General features: G+C 44.4%; 1 protein-coding gene across 1 annotated transcript in view; it reads left to right on the top strand.

Moving 5' to 3' along the window:
- Iqgap2 (IQ motif containing GTPase activating protein 2) overlaps positions 1-20,610 on the top strand; it is a 136,283-nt gene that overhangs the window by 113,400 nt on the left and 2,273 nt on the right. Inside the window, exons 27-32 of the mRNA XM_055598361.1 lie at positions 1,992-2,094; positions 3,788-3,929; positions 12,604-12,691; positions 14,632-14,844; positions 18,022-18,182; positions 19,895-20,032. Coding sequence (XP_055454336.1) covers positions 1,992-2,094; positions 3,788-3,929; positions 12,604-12,691; positions 14,632-14,844; positions 18,022-18,182; positions 19,895-20,032 — 845 coding nt within the window. The remainder of the gene's footprint in view (positions 1-1,991; positions 2,095-3,787; positions 3,930-12,603; positions 12,692-14,631; positions 14,845-18,021; positions 18,183-19,894; positions 20,033-20,610) is intronic.

Raw genomic sequence — 20,610 nt, 5'->3', positions numbered from 1 at the left:
GGGTTTTATTGGGGGTGGGGGGTGGATTGCCGGAGAAATGGGGCAGAGGTTAAGAGCACTCGTTGCTCTTGCAGAGGACAAGAGTCTATCTCCCAGCGTCCAAATGGTGGCTTCCAACTATCTGTAACTCCAGGTCCGGGGTGATCCATTGCCCTCTTCTGAATTTCTCAGGTACATGCAAGTGGTACAAGTACATACATGGAGGCAGAGTACTCATACACATAAAATAAACAAACAAATCCTAACAACAGCAAAAGGTAGACATGACAGCACCACCCTGCAACCCCAGGCAGAGCCCTGGGCTTCCTGTCAGCCAGCTTAGCCTTCGTGGCCTGTGAAAGACCCTGCCTCCAAAAAAGAAAAAAAGTCAATCATGTCTGTGTGACAAAACCCAGTATCCTCTGGCCTCTACATGCGTACATATACATACTTAAACACACGTGGTAGGTGAAGCGCCTGAGGGAGAAAGAACATGAATATTCTGGTACTGCATAGAGTTATGTGCACATACCTTTCCAGCTGCTGCCAGTGGTGGCTGAGAAGCCCCTGCCAAACTTTGTAATCTCTCCCCCATTTGCTGTGATGGCTGTACAAAGCACAGTGTTTGGGTATACAAAGCAAGACCATGCTGAGAAGAATTCTGTATCCCCCTTTCCCACTATGGCAGTTTTCTTTCTTGTATGGCCTCATATTGCCTAGGCTGGCCTCAGACCTTGCAATGACCTTGAACTTTTGATCCTTTCTGATCCTCCTGCCTCCACATCTCCAGCGCAGGGATTACAGGCCTGCGCTGCCACCACACCCAGTTAATCTAGTGCGTAGGATCAGCCCCAGGGCCTCGTGCACCCTAGGCCAGCTCTCAAGTGATCGCCATCTCCAGCCCTTGCTACAGTTTCTCAGTGTGCCATTTGCCATTTCCCTGTGGAACGAGTTGAAGCTGTGTGTATGTGTACAAGTTTAGTGGATCTCAGAACTGTGTGTGACATCTACGCAGAGGTGGAGAGATGGCTCCGTGGCCAGGAGCCTGCACTGCTCCTCTAGAGGTCACATGTCATTTCCCAGCAGCACACAGCATGCAGTTCCGGCTCCCACAGATCACAGTCTCTCCTTGGCCTCTTCAGACACTGTAGCACATGTCCAGACCTACATGCAGATACACACAAATACACACGATTAACAATGAGAATAAAACTGCTTTTATAAACTTTATACTTTTGAGCCTATAATAAAATTACAGTCTTTCTCCCTCTCTTCCCTCCAAACCCTCCCAAATAGCCCTCCTTGCTCTCCTTAAAATTCATGGCCTCTTTTTTTCTTTGTTACTGAATGCATATATGTACATACATATATATTCCTAAATATAACCTACTCCGTCTGTATGTTATGTGTATATATGACTTGGAGGCTGGCCTTGGATATTGGATAACAGATCAATTGGTGTGCCCTTCCTTCAGGAAGACATATTTCTCCTGCTCTCAGCATTCCTTAGTTGTCTGTAGTTCTTTATGTAGGGTTGAGGCCTACATAGAGTGGGTTTTTCCCATCCACTGTGGCATGTTTATCCCGTGTTTGGCAGTCATGTTGGTGAGACCTCATACCTTTCCAGCTGCTGCCAGTGGTTGGTGAGAAGCCCCTGCCAAACTTTGTAATCTCTCCCTCATTTGCTGTGATGGCTGTACAAAGCACAGTGTTTGGGTATACAAAGCAAGACCGTGCTGAGAAGAATTCTGTATCCCCCTTTCCCACTATGGCAGAGGCTATGAGCATAGCCTCTGGCATTATGAGCAGAAACAACCTCATAGCAAACTTCCTGTCCTCCGGCTTTTACAATGGAGGGAGGCAACCAACAGTTGTGCCCAGCTATGATGCCTAAAATCTTTTTGAAAAAAAAAATAGGAAGCAATACTGGGTGAAAACATTGAGGAAGTAGAGCTGAAGTCTAAGGGCATCGGGACTGACTTCTGTCTCTGCGTTTGTCATGGTCTGTATAGCTCCTGCTGGAACATCAGGATGCCATTGCCACTGAAAAAAATGACCTGCTGAAGGAGCTGCTGGAGTCGCTAGGAGAGGTGCCCACAGTGGAGTCCTTTCTCGGTGAGAACTTATGTAGTCCTTGCTTGTTCATTCTAGGGATAATAACGACCATTCTCTCCCTTTTTTCCTTTTGAAAAAATAACTTTTATATTCAGTATATTTTGAGCATGTTTTCCCCTACTACATTGATCTCATATCCTCTTCATCTCCCTACTGACCCAACGTTATGTTCTCTGTCTTTAAAAAAAGAAAGACAAGGAAACACACAATGTTCCCCAACACACACACACACACACACACACACACACAGAGAGATCAAGGTAAACAAACAAGAGACCACCAAGACAAAACAAACAAGGAAAAAGTCCAAACAGAGCAATATGAGATAAGTCCAAAAACATACTATTGAGTGCGTCTTGTGCTGGCCAACTACTCTAGAGGTGTGCTTACCATAGCCAATGAGACTCCCTTGGCCAGAACTGATCTCCTCGAAGTGGATGGGAAGTAACACAGAGACCCACAAATAGGCAATGTGCAGAGAGCGTGAGCCTTTGCAGCACTCTGTCCTAAATGGGACATCTTCATCAAACCCCTCCCCTCAAGGCTCAGAGATCTATGAAGAAGCAGAAAGACTGTAAGAGCTAGAGATGAGGGGTGACTGTAAGGAAACAGGACTCCAAACTCCAACACAACCGACTGAGGCACATCTGAACCCGCATACACCATGCAGCACACACAGGCGGAAGCCACATGGTGTCCCTGTACTGAGGGGGAAGCAGACAGGGCTCCTTCCACCCAACCAAGAAACTGTCTGCCACTGACACTCAGTGCAAAGCAGAAATCGGTTTTCTCCTTCTGCTTACACAATAAGACCTCATTAACTCAGGGCCAAGGTGTTGCACCATGGGAAAGCACCTCCTTAACGTGTACAAGGGCCCTGGGCTCAACGCCCCAATCCCCCTCTGACCCATCCTGAAGGTCAGTCAAACGAGACCCTAAGAGAGGGGGTGAGAATGGGGTGGAACAAGAGATGCGAAGAATGAAGACAATACAAAATTCTGATCAAGTCTCATTTAATGATCTTTAGGTTACAGCTTATACGGAGTAAGAATGGGCAGTTTGGGGGAAGAACTAGTTTCAGTGAAAATCGCAAAGCAAGACATTCTCAAGGAAGTTCTCAAAGCAGGAGGAAAGTCCTCACACTATACCTGCCAAATCTAAACAGTTGAGCAAGCCTCTAACAATCAAAGAACACCTGCGGTCCAGGGGTGAAAAATAACCAGGGCGTGCTAAGCACACTGTGCTTCATGGATTCCAAGCAGGCTAGAATCAAGCAGCCATTTCATAGCTCCACACACCCCTCCCCCAAATTTCTGTAATTTCTTGCATCTTGGGTTACAAAATCATTTGTCCTTGTTGAAGGTACCCTGGAGACAATGAAAAGGACTTACTCTGTTTCACAAAGAAAGAAAACATGAAAAGTGAACCTAAAAGTTTCTTTTATTCAAAGTTCTTTCTTTGCTTTTGTTCTTTTCTGAATATTTATGCCCAACGTTATTTTAATGTTTTGATCAAATGCTTTAAAATGCACGTCGGATGTCCTGGAATATGCAGGCTTTATGAGTCCCGTAAATCTCCAGTCTCATTCCTGAGCCTATACTGTGTCCTTAGAACCCTTATCTTGTGGTGTGAGGCAGTCACCACAAGGATGAGCTGAAAAAAATAACATCATTTTTTTTTTTTGTCCTTCCAGGGGAGGGAGCAGTTGACCCCCAGGACCCTAACAAGGAAAACACACTAAATCAGCTCTCAAAGACTGAGATCTCCCTTTCCTTGACAAGCAAGTACGACGTCAAGGATGGTGAGGCTGTGGATGGCAGAAGCCTCATGATAAAGTGAGTGTGGGCGGGGCTAAGCCGTTTGTGTCTCCAGCAGTATGACTCAAACCATGCAGACTCAAGTGGGACTAAATCTCAGCTGGTCATTCCTTTAAAAGTAGGTGAATCCTGAAAGCATTATATGTGTCCATCAAACCAGCAGGTAATGGACTCTTCATCCATCCGTTTAGGAGGAAACTCAATATTAGAATAGCCTGGCAAGTCAGCCTTGGTTTTTAGTATTGCATGTCATAAGTTGATTCCTTGAAAGAATGAAGTCAGCATGTATTTCTAAGTGGTTGAAAGAGTAACAAGAAAACACTGCTAACCTAATTTTATTTTTAGTATAAAACGACAATGTAAAAAGGGGGCACAAATGACAGGCGTCTTCTGGCAGTGTGCATGACAGCTTCCAGCACTGTGAAAGCCAGTAGTGATGAAGCATCTAGGTCAGCACCAGCTCAGTTGTATATGCTCTATGGTCCATGTTTTATTTTTTCATGTTGTATGTGGTTCCTTTGGCAATAGGGTCTTACTCTTCTTGCCCTCAAAGACCTTAACGAAACAGTCACATTTAAAACAAGTACTGTATTTCTCATGAAATGAGAAGGTGCCATTCACTCACCTAAGAACCTCATGGGTAGCTTGGGGCTGGGCCCAGCAGTCAGAAGGAGGCCAGCACCATTTCTGCCTGCCAGGCAGTACGGACCACAGTATAGTCCCAGGGCACAAGCTCAGCTGCAGGACAAGGCCAGGGGCAGCCCTGGACAGCTGAGGACCAAGTCAGGCTGAACTTCCCACAGCTCAGGACAGGGCAGGAGGGAAAGTGGGGAAGGGGAGGTAGTCTCCAGATAATGGGAAAGGCAGGTTATCCAGGTAACTGGAAGGACAGCTGATGTGGTTCTGCCATGCAAATGAAATGAGGCTAAGTCTCCCACACCTCATAAGTAATGAGAAGAAATTTCCTCTTAATTGGGTCTGTCTGTTGTTTGAAAGCCGACTGCTCTAATGTTTACGCTGATGAATAGGAATCACAGTGTGGGTCACCTACAGTATGAAGTCATGTGAACAGCATGTGCACAGTCACTGACTAGAGACAGGAGTCACCGCACTTCAGCACATTCTTGGAATTCATATCTTACAAACAAAACCATAAAAGTCAGACGTGTTTGGGAAGGGATGGATCTGGGAAGGGCTGCTACCTTACGGCCTTACCCAGCCTGGGCTTGTGCTGCGGACCCTGGCTCCCCAGGGCACCCTGCCAGCTCCTTTCAAGGCCATGTAGGACATTTACAATATAATACAACCATCAACACTGTCGATTTCCACCTGCTAACCACTGGTGTGCTTTCTGTTTCTGTGATGGTTACCTGTTCTAGATATTTTGCATAAATGGGACCATATAACATACAGTTCTCTGTTCCTGGTTTCCTTTACCCAAGTAATATTTTAAAGGTGCCATGTTATGGCATGCTTCAGTGTTTTATTCCTTTTAGTGAACAGATAACATTTCACTGGATAATGTTCAGAAGATGGACATACCTTTGTTTGCAGATTCATCTGTTCATGGACATTTGAGTTGTTTGCACCTTTTAGATATTAGGACTAGTGTCCTCGGGTGCAAGTTTTTGTCTGAACACCCCTTTTCACTTCTTTTGGTTTTCTACCTGAGCATAAACTTGCTGGTTTGGATGCTAAGCCTCTGTACAGTTTTTTGGTGGTCCACCAAACTGTTCTCCACACCATTTCATGTCCCCCAACGAAATGCAAGAGTTCCAAACTGTTCAAGACAGGGCTTCTCTGTTTAGCCCTGGCTGGTTTTCTCCACATCCTTCACACACACACACCCTTTTCTTATCTCATTGCTAGTCATCTCCGTGGGTGTGAGAGTATTTCACTGTGGCTTTGGTTTGTGATTCCCTTTTCACTAGTGGTGCTGAACACCTCCTCAGGTGCTGAGCAGTTGAATCTCACCTTTGTAGAATGCCCATCCAAGTCTTTTGGCTCCTTTTAAGGGCTCAGTGACAGAGCGCTTTCCTGGCTTCACATAGCTCTTGGTTCCTGGTACTTGAAAACAAGCATCTGTTACCTAGTTTTAAATGAAGATGCTGTTATTCCTGAGCTGAAAGTGTTCCTTTTGTATTCATGTTAGCAGATCTGGGATTTGCAAATATTTTGCCTATTATATTTATATAAAATTTTGTATAGAAAGGACATTGGGGATGAAGAGAGATGGCTCAGCATTTAAGAGCATTTGTTACTCTTGCAGAGGAACTGGGTTTGATGCAGAGACCTACATGGCAGCTCACAACCATCTGTAGTCTCAGGGGTATGATGCCCTCCTCCAGACTCCATAGGCACCAAGTGTGCCTTTCCAAAGACGTACATGCAAGAAAGACCCTTATACACGCAAAATAACTAAAATAGAAAAGCACATTGATAGTAAGAAAAAAAAATCAACACAAAGAAGAGAAGGATGGAGGGAGGGGAGAAGGGAAAAGAGGGAAGGAGGATGCGTGAGTTTGTGCATGCGTGAGTTTGTGTGTGAGAGAGAGCGTGCTTACAGTACTCTCGGGAACTTCATGAGGGTGACGGTCACCATCAGAAGTTCACAGATGAGAACAGCAAGGGCAGACAGATATAAACAGATGTAAACCTTTCCCTGGGCAACATGCCAGTTACAGGAATAGAGATTTAAATCAAGATAACGTTAAGTCCTCCAGAGCCTACACTCTTAATCACAAGGTTTTTTTGCAATCCCAGGGCCCGTAGCTCTAGAAAAAAGAATGGAAAATGCAGCAAGGCAATGGCACCGTCACATCTGGCTAAGACGGGGGGAGAGCAGATGTGAGGTGTACAAAATGCATATACTGGCATAGGAAAAAACGTGATTTCGGTTGGCCCTGCCCTGGGCAACTAAGCATAGTCCATTAAACAGAAAAGCCTGTTTAGAAGAGCTTTAGATGACAGTGGCTTACTGCCTCAAAGTGTCACTTATACTATAGTCATGGACTCAGCCAGGTGTTCTCCTGGCCGTCACCTTCATTTGAAAATGGCAGGAAGGGCTGCGACCATCCTGTGAGGTCAACGGCCTATAAACTATAAAGAACTGTACAGCCATAAATCTCTCCTTATAATTTGTGGTTCAGCTTAAAATATGTGACCTTACAACTTTATTCAGCTTACTTTGTCACAGAACTATGAGTTTAACTTGAGCCAGTATTTGTGGTTTTTCAATCCTACTTAGCTGCTCAGATGCCCACATTGTCATCTCTTAAGAATTTTCCTCATTCCCATGATGCAGTTTAAATAGCCATTCTCCTACTGGAACCATTCCCTCACCTTTGGTTTACCCTGGCCAGAGTGCTCAGTGACAGAGGTGATGTTTGAGATCCACTGCCAAAAAACATGTACGGATATTACTGCCGTTTTAAACATACCAAGTTTTCCAGGGTTCCCACATGCACCAGTTCCTCCTCGACCTTGAGCACAGAAAACAGAGCCCTGTGTGGAGTGGCCAACCCAAGGAGCCTTTCCATGTAAAGGCTCGTGTTTACATCCAAGTTCTGATGAGTAAACTCCCTAATGGATTTCATTATTCCTCAGGCATTCTCTCCCAGAGTTAGAGGTCTTTTCACGTGTGAACGAGCCTGTCTTACAGATGGTTGAATACTATATTGTTAAGTAACTTTTATTTGCCTGATTCAGTTGTTGTCTTCGAGGCTTACTCCCTCCATCTGCTAACCTAGGCCTAGTCCTGGAAGCTTCAAGCCTCCACAAAATATGATCTAGACCTAGAATGTTTTCTGCCTCTGAGGCTTACTGCTGAATAAGCTCACCCTTTCTTGTTCTTACTGAGTGCTGGCTGGCTGGGTCAGCTCAACTGTTCTGGCTCAAACTCTTCTCCCAGGTGACTTATTCAGTCTGGCTTTTCTCTTGGCCTCTGAATTACTCTACTTGGCCTCAAACTAACTCCAGCAATCTGTTCTTATCTTCTGCCTCCTTCTCATTCTGTCTTTACCTGTATCTAGCTTGTTCTCTCTTCAACCTGTTTCTGTAAAACTGTCCCAGTAAAATTGCCTCTGAATTACACTAACTGAACTGCCATGAATTCAGCTCCACTGCACTGCCTCTCAGCTAGCTGACTCAACCGAGCTACTTGAACAGAACTCAGAGATCTGCTTGCCTCTGTCTCCTGAGTTCTGGGATTAAAGGCGTGCACCACCACACCTGGACCTAAGCTTTTCTTTACCTGAAACTTTCTCTATACCAGGTTGCCCTTGAACTCAGAGATCTGCTTGCCTCTGTCTCCAGAGGCAATTAAAAACATGTCCATATTCCAGCCTGATCACACAGACCTAGAAGGCCTTTGGATGTGATCTCTTGCCATAGCAGCCATGTTCTGAATCAGGTTGATATACAGTAAGCAGCTAGACATAGCTAGAAAGTTACGCTGGCCCTGGGTGAGGAGGGCACATTAAGAAGGTCATTGGCAACTGAGATAAGATGTGAACTCGCTGTAGATGCTACTCTGTGTAGCCTTAGAAACCTCGGGGGCTTGTCTTGGAAATGTGCTAGAGGAAGAGGGAGTGCTTGGGCTGGGAGCACTTTTTACTCCTGCAGAGGAACCAGGTTGATTTATAGCACCCATGTGGCCGTTCCCCACCATCTGTAGTCTCCGGGTAGAGAGTGTGTTTGGCGTGTTTACGTTTCATGCACAGCATAAACAGGAGGTAGGGGTGGTAGGAGATGCGGATAACTCCCACAGGATGATGAGGGGCTCTGGGGAATGCAGCTTGTCTTGTGATTTTTGTCTCCCCATTATGCCCTGGAGCGTTCTGTTGTCCCATTTGTGTTTCAGACAGTGGGCTGTCATCCAGAGTCCTCTGTGTGCTGAGGTCCTCTGACTAAGTAGGTCTTCAGACTACTAGCTTCCGTTTGAAGAATGGAATGTTTGACTATTGCACTTGCAAAAAAAAAAAAAATTTAATAGGATCCACACATGGAACCTTAAATTTTTCTAAAAGCACATCCTAAAAAGAATCGGGTAGAATTATGTCTTGTCCTTCACTTTTCCAGCATTTATTGTATACATTTTTTAATGATGCATGATGAGTGTTCCTATTTATAGAATGTAGCATGGTATTTCAATGCATGGATGCCATACGAGGCGGTCAGATCAGGGTAACTGACAGGCCTCTTACCACCTTCATATGTCACTGTTTTTGGTGGGAGCTGAAACTGTCTAGTAATAATTCTGTTTTTAACTCAATGTGTCAAAAATATTTTCACTTCTGTGAGAAATGAATGGAAGAGATTGTTAAGGAGGTATTGTGCATTCTTCCCCCTGCTAAGTCTTAAGCTTAGAGTGTGCATCCTGCACTCACATCCATCAACCTTGTCTAGCTAGGTTTCTGGTGCTGAGGGGTACCTGATGCCATCATGGGCAATAGCTTTCATGGTTATGGGAGTGCGCCCCACCATTGGTTAGACACCAGCACAAAGGGCTTTTACATGATGTCTTTCTGTCGAACTGTTTCCATTTGAAAAATTAAAAAAAAAAAAAACCCTATAAGAAGTATGTAATTTTTATTGGCCCACACAGGTCATAAGTCACAGGAACTAGGGGGGAGAGGGAATGGGGGAAAGAGCTCCAGGTGGCCTTCAATATGCCTGTCCATGTCCATAGTCCTTGAGCACACAGTAGGGAGGGGGAGTTGAAGAGAAGACCCAGAAATAAACCCACACACTTATGGACACCTTCTTTTATAAAGAAGCCAAAACTATACAATGGAAAAAAGACAGCATCTTCAACAAATGGTGCTGGTCTAACTGGATGGCTACATGTAGAAAAATGAAAATAGATCCATATTTATCATCACAAAACTAAAGTCCAAGTGGATCAAAGACCTCAACATAAAACCAGATACACTCAACCAGTTAGAAGAAAAAGTGGGGAAGAGCCTAGAACTCATTGGCACAGGAGACAACTTCCTGAAGAGAACACAAACAGCACAGGCTCTAGGATCAACAATCAATAAATGGGACCTCATGAAACTGAAAGCTTCTGTAAAGCAAAGGACAATGTCATCAGAACGAAACGACAGCCTAACTAACTAACTAACCCTATATCTTACAGAGGGCTAATATCCAGAATATGTAAAGAACTCAAGAAGTTAAAAAGCAACAAATCAAGTAATGCAATTAAAAAATGGAGTACAGAGCTAAACAGAGAATTCTCTGTAGAGGAATATAGAATGGCAGAGAAACACTTAAAGAAATGCTCAACATCCTTAGCCATCAGGGAAATGCAAATCAAAACGACCTTGAGATTTCACCTTACATCCATCATAATGAAAACTTAAAAACTCAAGTGACAACACATGCTGGAGAGGATGTGGAGAAAGGGGAACCCTCCTCCATTGCTGGTGGGAATGCAAACTTGTACAACTTTGGAAATCAATCTGACGCTTTCTCAGATGATTAGAAATAGTGCTACCTCAAGATCCAGCTATACTACTTCTAGGCATATATCCAAAATATGCTCAAGTGTACAACAAAGACATTTGCTCAACCATGTTCATAGCAGCTTTATTCCTAATAGCCAGAATCTGGAAACAACCCAGATGGCCCTCAACAGAGGAATGGATACAGAAACTCTGGTCCATTTACACAATGGAATACTACTCAGCAATTACGAACAAGGAAATCATGAAATCTGCAGGCAAATAGATGGAACTAGGAAAGATCACCCTGAGTGAGGTAACCCAGAAGCAGAAAGACCCACATGGTATACACTCACTCATAAGTGGACACTAGACATAACACAGGGAAGTTGAGACCCTTGCCACCGAAGTACGTGCTGACTTAGATGGACTGTGAAGGTAGAAGAACTTTGGCAATTAATTCCACAGGCCTGAAGTCATCTAGAATTCCAGTGTGTGTGTGTGGGGGGGGGGTATTTGTGCAATTTGTCCTTCAGCAACTCAGTGAGCCAAGAAACAATTTTCTGTCCTGATGGGTGCAAGTATAAGTGATGTCACATATTTGGTAATTAGCCGAATGTTATTTCAAATAAGAATCACTCACAGTTGACATTTTTAAGTGGTCTAAAGCTTTGGTTTTTTTCAAGTCGGTGTTTCTGCCTAAGGCCAGGCATAGGAGAACATGCCTGTAATCCAGACACTTAGGATCTGAAATTTGAGGCCAGCCTGGGATATATACTAAATCTCTGTCTCTGGAGTCATAAAAATGTTTCTGTCTAATTCATTCTTGATGATGACGAAGGAAGCTGGGTGTGGGGGAGGAGGGAAGGGACACAGCTTCCTGAGCCCCGGGCACCTCAGGAACAGTGCCATCTCCCACGGGCTGTAATTAGCGTTTACCCACCTTTGACTCCCTGGCCGTGCATTCTCAGACAGCCTGAAAAGCCCCAGGAGGCAAGGGTCACAGGGCCAAAGGAAACTGCTCTCCGGAGGCCAGGGAGAAGGGAGAAAAAAAGCGCTGTGTCTGTGGTGTTCACTCTTCCTGTGAAGGCTTCAGATAAATAGGAAATGAGAAAAGCCTTACTGGGTCTTATCTCTGTTTCTGAAGCCTCACATTTGGGGTTAACTAAACTGATCCAGGAGCAGACGCCCTTATGCTTCAAAATGTGAGTTTTATTTTCATTTCTTGTTTCACGGACATTTCCTGTGGTTAAAGAACTGGAATTCAGTAGGGGAGCAGCAGGGGCGCAGGGCTGTGAAAACAGTGGCGTTTCTGTCTTTTGGAAGAGAGCCACTGTCAAATAACGGGCTCCCACCATATGCGACAGTGATCAGAAGTGCACGTGCGCCCTTTCTTGTTGTTTTGTTTTGTCTTGTTTTGTCTTGTATGGTGTCGACAGTATGGGGGATTGAATTTAGGGCCTCACACGTTCTACAGAAATACAGCGCTAGCCCCACATTCGATGTAATTACATAACCCAACCCCTAATTAGAAGGGACAGCCAGTTGCTAACGTGCACCTGTGCAAGAACGTAAGTTCAGCATTTCCAGGGTGGTTTTCCAGCCCCGAACCTGTCTAGAGCATCTCTGTGCCCTCAGCTCCATGCAGCACAGACAGGGCTCTATCTGCTAATCTCCTGTGGCCTTGAACTCCCAGTCTCTTTGCTGGGCTCACCCAAAGCCCCAAGCCTCCAAGGCCACAGGGGACTGCTGCTTCCACTGGCCTTCACACTGTCTTATACCTTTTTCTATGCAAGAAAAGCAGGAATTTAGTTACGGTTTGTCCACGGGCCCAGGAATCAATCAGGGAGGGCTTCCTAAGTCTGTTAACAGCAGGCTGTATCTTAGTTGCAGTGTGTCCACAGGCCCAGAAGTCAGTCAGGAACGGCTTCCTATGTCCGTTAGCAGCAGGCCGTATCTGCAGCGCTTGTCCCAAAAGTGATCTGTGGGGAGAACAACGTGTATTTCCATAAGAGATCTTATGACGTTTGTGTGCGTTACTGAAAGACTAATCTTAACCGCATTAAACATGCAAAGCCCAGACTTTGCTTATCGGGCGTTTTCAGGCTTTTAGGCGCTTTGAGCAAGAATGCTTCACTTTAGGGTGTCATCATTGAAGCTGCCTTTTGTATTCATACGGGAGAAACCATTTTTTTGTGCATCAAAACTGCTATCTAAACATCTGTCTGCTTTTACTCTTTTGTTAGGACCAAAAAGCTGATCATCGATGTGATCCGAAACCAGCCAGGGAACACACTGGTTGAAATCCTGGAGACCCCAGCGACTGAGCAGCAGGTGACTTGTCTTCCATTTGCAATCACAGATAGATGCGGTGTTCTTAGTCTTCAGGCCAAATATTCACTGTCACATCAGGGAACATGTATGTCTGAAGTCCCTTACCATAGACAGCGCAGTGGATTCATATCAGAAGCCCACATGGAATATCAGTGGGAAAGAATCACAAGTGCTTTCTCAGATGTGCATGGGAGTTATTTTTTTTCCACCTTTTAGAGCTTTTTAGAGCTTCTGGATGTGGACCATAAGCTTTGCCATTCAGTAAATCAGTGAAGAAATAATTGTTTGATAGGATCTCACAACTCCTTGCTATGTATTTGCTAACTTGAAAGAGAGATCTCTCACACACTCTAAGGTGTTTTTCAAGTGCGTTCAAAGCAATGTCCAAGATCATGGTGTCTTAAATGCCTTTGCATTGTCATAAAAAACTCAGGTTTCCTGACAGTGTGAGATTAAGTATTTTACTTACATCTCTGAAGATGCGTCATTAAGCTGGGTTTAGTGTCACGTGTCTTTAATCCCTGTACTTGGGAGACAGAGACAGGCTGATCTCTGTGAGTTTGAAGCCAGCCTGACCTACGTAGTGAGTTTCAGGACAGCCAGGGCTACATAGTAAGACACTCTCTCAAAAAACAAAGTGCATCATTAAAGTTGGGTATGAGGATTCACGTCTGTAATCCCAGCACTTGTCAGAAATAGTTCAAGAGTTCAAGGCTGGACTAGGCTGTCTCGACAACAACAAAAGGAAAAAAATCATTATTCAGTTCATCCTGAAATAAATCAATTAATCCCAGTGTTATTATTTTGGTGCAAATAATTGCCACTCCCTAATCAAGTTAACAGAATTCTCTAATTACTTCTTAATGGGAGTGCTCATAATTTTCCTGTTCTTAATGTAATAGGTTGCCAAGAAATCATTCCGTATCCACATTTAATTTTTAAAGAAATCAAAACTTCAAGCCATCTTAATATGTGTAAATGTGTGAGTGTTTTAAAGCAACCTGAATATATAAATATGCTGATTTGAGATAAAGGATTTTTTTGGCTCTGATTGTTCCCGCTTTTCCCAAATGTGTCCTGAGTTCCATGACAGAGACCATGTGTAGACATGTGGGCTCCTGTTTACCTCCATGCCTCACAGCTTGACAGTGGACACTTGGGAATCCTTCTGGGCCTTAGCTGCTGCACTTGTAAAGCAGAAATAATTCCTACTCCACAGACAAGACTAAACGTGAGTGGGAAAACATGCTCGGTGGATGCAGTAGTGTCTGACACAGACGAGGTCTGTTGGCTTCCAGTTCTGCTGTTGTTTACTGGCGACCCAGGAAGCCATTTCTGTGCCCTGCCTGCCCTGTAACAATATTACAGCCTTCGAACTGATCTACAGCATCGATTGTGTGATGAAGTAGTTCTCAGTCTCCTTGGATTGCTGTCTTCTCGGGCAGACTGGCTAGTTAGCATTCATTCGTGTGCACACCATGGGTTTGGAAACTCCCATCTGCAGGAATATCTTTACCCAGAGCTTCAAAGGAAGCCTGTGAGCTTACTGTGTGAGGGTGATTTGGGGATCAGAATGAAGCACTCTGGCTGCCTGCCTGTTCAGTAGCCTATGAATCTGTCAGCGTGGCTGCTGTGAGACTAGTGAGCTCCTTAGCCACACATTCGTACAAAACCTACTTTTAATTTTCTCATCGGGGCTGCCCAGAAATTGAGAACCTTCATCCAGGGAATTACAAAGTAATGGCCATGCTAAGGCTGTTGTTACTGTTTGTGTGTTGTTTTGTTTTGTTGTTGCTGTTTTTGTTTTTTAAGTGGAAATGATTTTCCTTCCCCGGTTTCCTTCAAAACCATAACGAGTACATTCAGGTGCTAATCTTTAGACTTCAGTTTGTGGCATGCAGAGATTAGAGGAAAGTGACATCCTAATATTCTCCTTTTAGGAACTAGAGCACACCAAAGATATGGAGAGCCGTGCCAATGCAGACTCCAGGACCCCGGAAGAAGGGAAGCAGAGCCAGGTGATGATGGAAGACGCATGCCTGCCTCTTGAGCAAAAGAAGAGGAAGATCCAGAGGAATCTTCGGACCTTGGAGCAGACTGGACTCGTGTCATCCAAAAATAAATACCAAGACATTCTCAACGAGATTGCCAAGGTGTCTGGAAATCTTCATTTTTTCATGTAGACGAGGCTGGCACATGCCAGGCATCCTATGATGAAGGCACACACATGGTTCCTGCTTCCCTTAGTGTTCCGGATTTTTAAAGGTTTCCAGGAGATCTGTGGCTTTTATAAGAAATAGCTACAGCTCCCCCAGGCCAGGAGGAGAGCTGAGCCACACCACAGTGGGCATGTGATGAGCAGTGTTGTCATAACTTTAACTCGTGGCTACTTGGTTGTTTTCTTTGCTTGTTGTTGTTGTTGTTTGTTTTCTTTGCTTGCTTGTTTTATGACACTTTGGGAAATATTTTTTTTCCTTCACTGCTAATTGTCATACAGCCCAGTTGCTCTTAGGAGCTGCCATTGAGATGGTAACAGTATGTCCCTGAGAATTTGCTTTTAAGCAGTTTAGCCTTGCTGCAAGCAGTTTAGCCTTGCTGCAGCTCAAACGTAAAGGTTTGCTTCTGTTGTTTTCATCTCACACCTTGGACTTGAGGATTTTCTGGGAAAGTGGTTACAACTTTTTGTGAGGAAACACAGGAAGTGAGTAAGAGCTGTCTGTTGAGGGTAAGGAAGGACATACTCGGATAAAAAGCATATTTCGTTCTTTTGCTTCAAATGCACACACTAGTGTGGATCTGAACTTAAAGGCAGTTAAATAATTATAGAAAAATCTACTTTGTCATCGCCTGGGGAAATGCACAGTTTGATTCTTTAGTAGAATTATGGTCACTTTTAGCAGAAGGGTTCTTTCTCCTGCCCTGAGTAAGAAAATATTTCTCTTTGGGAATATGAGACAGAGAAATCAATGCTGTTTGCCACCAATGATTTAGTAATGTTTAGTAATGAACTCTATCAGAAGATATAGGGAATGTGCGTTTGAATTCCTGAAAGAATTGGTTTTAATATGTTCACAAAGGAAAAATAATGTTAAACAGGCATCATCTTCTCAAGTGAAATATTTTCATAGTTTACTGAATATTTTTAATTATTTTTATCATGAGAAAGAGAGAGAGAAAGAGAGAGAGAGAGAGAGAGAGAGAGAGTGTGTGTGTGTGTGTGTGTGTCAGCACATATGTACCGCAGTGTAAGTGTGAAGGTCAGAGGACATCTTCTGTGAATTCACACCTCCTACCCTTTGAGGCAGTTTCTCTCGTCCCTGCTGTGCAGAATGCCCCAGGCTCGCTGGCCTGTGAGCTTGCAGCCAGCTCTTCTCCCAGCTCCCAGCTCATGGAAAGATGCTGCCATTGCAGACTCACGCCTCCACATGACTTTTATGTTGGTTCTGGGCATCAAGCTGAAGTCATCAGGTTTGCACGGAGGCGCTTTACCTACTGAAAACTCCCCAGCCTTCACTGCCTGGCTTTTTTATTTATTTATTTTTTCTTTGAGACAGGTTTTTCTATGTAGCCTTGACTGTCCTGGACATACTTTATAGACCAACTCACAGAGACACGCCTGCCTCTGCCTTCCGAGTGCTGGGATTACAGGCGTGCACCACCATGCCCAGCTACTGCGTGACTTTTTAAACCTAGACCTGCAAGTTTAATTTTAGCACAACTGTCATAATAAAATCAGGAAGGCCAAAAAAAAAAAAAAAAAAAAAAAAAAAAAGCTGTTTGTGTTCTGGAAACTCTATTTAAATCTAGTCACACTCATTTCTTGCCATCTGGAGGGAACTGGCTGTAGGATTCCAGCTAATCAGCAGAATTCATGGATGCTCATGTCTCTCCTATGAAATGCAGAATATTTGCACTGAGCTATTCACATCCTCCTGTGTGCGTTTTACTGAAAAGTTCCCTCACTATGTTGCCAAGCCTGAGCCACTCCGGTGCTCAGGCAGTCTTCCTAACTCACCCTCTGAAGTGACTGGTACCAAGCGTGTGCCGTCATGCAAGGCACACCTTCTGAGAATGCCACTCCCAAGTTGCTCTAAGCCATCTCCCACGTATATTGTCTAGATGCTTGCAATTCCAAATACAGTCTAAGTGCTGGGTGAATGTGCGTTACGCTAGATTGCTTAGGGACTAATAAGAGAAAAGAAAATAAACATGCTCATTACAAGGACAGTTTTCTTTTTCCCTCCATATTGCAGTTATTATTTGTTCAAACTCATAACGTGGACCCATAGAAGTGGCAAGTCGGCCATGTGCAGTGGTCCTCAGTTTTGAATCTTCTCGTCATGAGAAGCATCGACAGAGAGAAATGACATGTAAACACCTTTGCCTTAAATAGCCTTCAAAGAGGACAGTTCAAAGCAATCGGGAGCAATCACGCTTCTCTTGCCGTTTTCTTTCTACTTCTTTCCTGATTTGGAGATAGTCTCCTGTATTCCTGCTGCTCTCTAGCTCGTTATCTAGTCCAGGAAGACTTTGAACTTCTGCCTCCCGAGTGCCAGGGTTACAGCTGTGCCCTACCGTGCCTAAGTTATTTGCAAGGCATCGGACCCAGGCTTCCACACATGCTGCTAAGGAGGCACCCCACCAGCTGGTAAATATCCCAGCCTTTCATGCCTCTTAAAGCATGTTTTTTCCTTAGACTATTTGATGATTCTCAAATTACATTTTTGGCTTAGGAATGGGGGTATCTGTGAAGTATGTGTTAGTGTCTGTGTATGTGTTGTGTTAGAAGCGCGCACGAGGGCATGTGTGTGTGTGTGTGTGTGGTCTATGAGTAGCTATGTGAGAGCCAAAGGTCAGCATTGGGTGCCATTCTTCATAGCTCACTACCTTATATTTTGAGAAAAGTATCTCTCTGAACCTGAATCGATAATAGTTCTAGCTAACTAACAGGCTGGTCAGTGAGCTGTCAAGGCCTCTCTGTCCCTGCCCCCGGCTCTGGGCTTACACATATGTACCAGCATGCCTAGCTTTTAGGTAGGAATTGAGAATCTGAATTCAAGCCCTCGGGAAAGCACTTTACTGACCGAGTCCACTTCTCTCATCGAGGGGGAAAAACAAACTTCAGGAACCCTCTTAAGATAAAGAAGGACTTTTTCTAGTTCTGCAGCAGAAGGTGATAACAGAGTGCTGTGTTGTGCTAAGATATATAATAAGGGGCTGAGCTCAACTAGAATGAGCAGGTATTCTGGCCTGCTGCTTTTTTCTTCCCAAGTATCACACTCAGAGCGAGTCTTGCTGCAGCCCATAATTATAGCCTTTGCTTGTTTCAGGATATTCGAAATCAAAGAATCTACCGCAAGCTTCGAAAAGCTGAATTGTCAAAGCTTCAGCAGACCCTGAACGCACTTAATAAGAAGGCAGCGTTTTATGAAGATCAGATTAATTATTATGACACCTACATCAAGACTTGTGTAGACAACCTAAAAAGAAAGTGAGTTCAGATGATCTCGTGTTCACTCACAAGGTCGTGATGTGTTTGGGGAGACTCCAGTGCTGGTGGTGGCATGGGTTCGTTTGGAACTGTTCTGATCTAACTTGGTTTCTATTGCTTATAAAGACCATGACCAACGCAGCTTGGGGAGGAAAGGGTTTGGCTTGCACGTCCTAATCACAGCCCATCACTGAGGGGACTCAAGTGGCATCCTGGAGGCAGGAGCTTGATCAGAGGCCATGGAGGAGTGCTGCTTACCTGCTTTCTCAGCCTGCTTTCTTATAGAACCCAGGACCCCCAGCCTAGGGATGGTGCTACCCACAGTGGGCTGGGCTGGGCCCTCCCCCATTTGCTAATAAGAAAATGCCCGACAGGCTTGCCTACAGCTGGATTTTATGGAGGCATTTTCTCAATTGAGGTTCCCTCAATTGACTTTATACTGACTCGAAGGTCTCAAACGACTTTAGATCATGTCAAGTTGGTATAAAACTATCCAGTGCATGTATGTTACTTAATTTGAGAATGTTTATGGTGAACAGGATTTTGTTTACCTTATAGTGTTAGATAAGACATGTATTTGCTAATTGCAAAGAACAACTTAGTGATCTCAATGACTTAAATTTTAATCATTTAAAAAACTGTGTTGAGTTTTTAAAAAGTCTTTACTGACACAATAGGCCAAATTTGGCAGCTTTCTCTCATATCCATTAGTATACAAATTATAGATCTTTTTATACACAATATAATAATGCCTCAGCAATTATTCTTTGCTGATAATTATTCTTACCACTAGACTGGATCAATGTTGATTAAAGTTTAATTACCCATTTGAATGTGTGATACAATACTTTAAGATAATCTCCATCTGCAGAAAATGCAGTAGGAGATGATAGTGTGTAGGAAAATCAATGGGATTACTCATAGGAAGTCTGAAGAAGGGAGAGTCTCATCACCCAGCTTGGGCCTGTTCCTCATTCATTTGCTTGGGGATGTGCATATCATTTTAATACTCTACCCAAGAAGAAGAAACCAATCAAGCAATTTTTCAATAGAAAGTGATCACTAGTGGTTTGGCTTCACACAGCTTAACTCTGTAGTCCTGGTGAACTCTGTAGTCCTGGTGAACTCTGTGGTCCTGGTGAACGCTGTAGTCCTGGTGAACTCTCTAGTCGTTTGTAGTCCAAGGGTCTCATACAGTATGTGATATCTGTTTTCTCATGTTTAACATGGGGTTGAGAGTCCCAGCTTCTCAGATATTGCTGGGAAAGCTAAATGAAACCACTGCTAACAAAGGGATGCATTCATTTCAAAGCTCCATGGAAGCTGCTCATTTTGGAAATGCAAAGTGATGTATAAAGTACAGATTTGGAATGGGGCTGGCTGTGGGGTGTTTACTAAATTAAGAAAGTTTTATTCATTCCTTCACTTTGGAGCAGAAAGTTCATGTACTTTCTCCAGGGTCACCTACAGTGATTTATAACAGACGGTTGAGTATGCCTGCAAATCCAACACCCTTTTTGAAAACCAACCTCAGCTGCTTAGGATATCCAGTTGGGCACTGATACCAGAGCACAGGGAACATTGTCACCTTCTATCGGAAGAGGAAACAGCGAGGTCGCAGGGTCACCCCTGTGACAGTGGGTGACTCTACAGGTGGTTGCTGCACTGCCTGGAACGTCTTGACAGCGGGTTGTCTGTTCTCATTTGCTCAGAAATTCTCGGAGATCGATTAAACTTGATGGAAAAGCAGAACCCAAAGGAATGAAGAGGGTGAAGCCGGTGCGGTACACGGCAGCAAAGCTGCATGACAAAGGTGTCCTGTTGGGCATAGATGACCTTCAAACCAACCAGTAAGTACAGCGCGGCATCCCCGAGAACACACCTGCCCTCCATTCACACACAAGCTGACTCAGCATTCCTCGGCCTTCCTGGGGGCTCTGGAGGTTTGTCTGTGCCTAGATTCCCGATCTCTACTCTCACTCCCTCAGACCTTCGGCATCGGGTGCTGCTGTGATCAGTCCTATGCAGGGTGTGTGCCCAGAAGTTATGTGTCCTACGGTTTGTCCACTGTTCCTCGGGTCTCTCTTGGCCCCGTGAGTCCGAGCAGTGAGCATGAAAGGCTGCCTTCTGATCTTGTGTGTTTTTACATTTCAAAACCGCAAGCTGTGCCAGCCTTCTGTCAGAACCACCTCCAACAGGGTGCTGGGAGTATATGAAGTCAAGATGGAAGGACCAATGGAAACCCTGATGCACAGCCCCAACAGACACACCAGGCATGCAGGCACACCAGGCATGCACGTGCACCAGGGATGCAGCACATCAGGCATGCACGTACACCAGGCATGCAGGCACACCAGGCATGCAGCACACCAGGCATGCAGCACACCAGGCATGCAGACACACCAGGCATGCAGGCACACCAGGCATG

The sequence above is a fragment of the Psammomys obesus genome, unplaced genomic scaffold (assembly GCF_907164565.1).
Source record: "Psammomys obesus unplaced genomic scaffold, mPsaObe1.curated_primary_1811, whole genome shotgun sequence".
NCBI lineage: Eukaryota > Metazoa > Chordata > Mammalia > Rodentia > Muridae > Psammomys > Psammomys obesus.
Note: the sequence above shows the minus strand (reverse complement) of the source record. Positions and strands in the feature narration are given on the sequence as shown.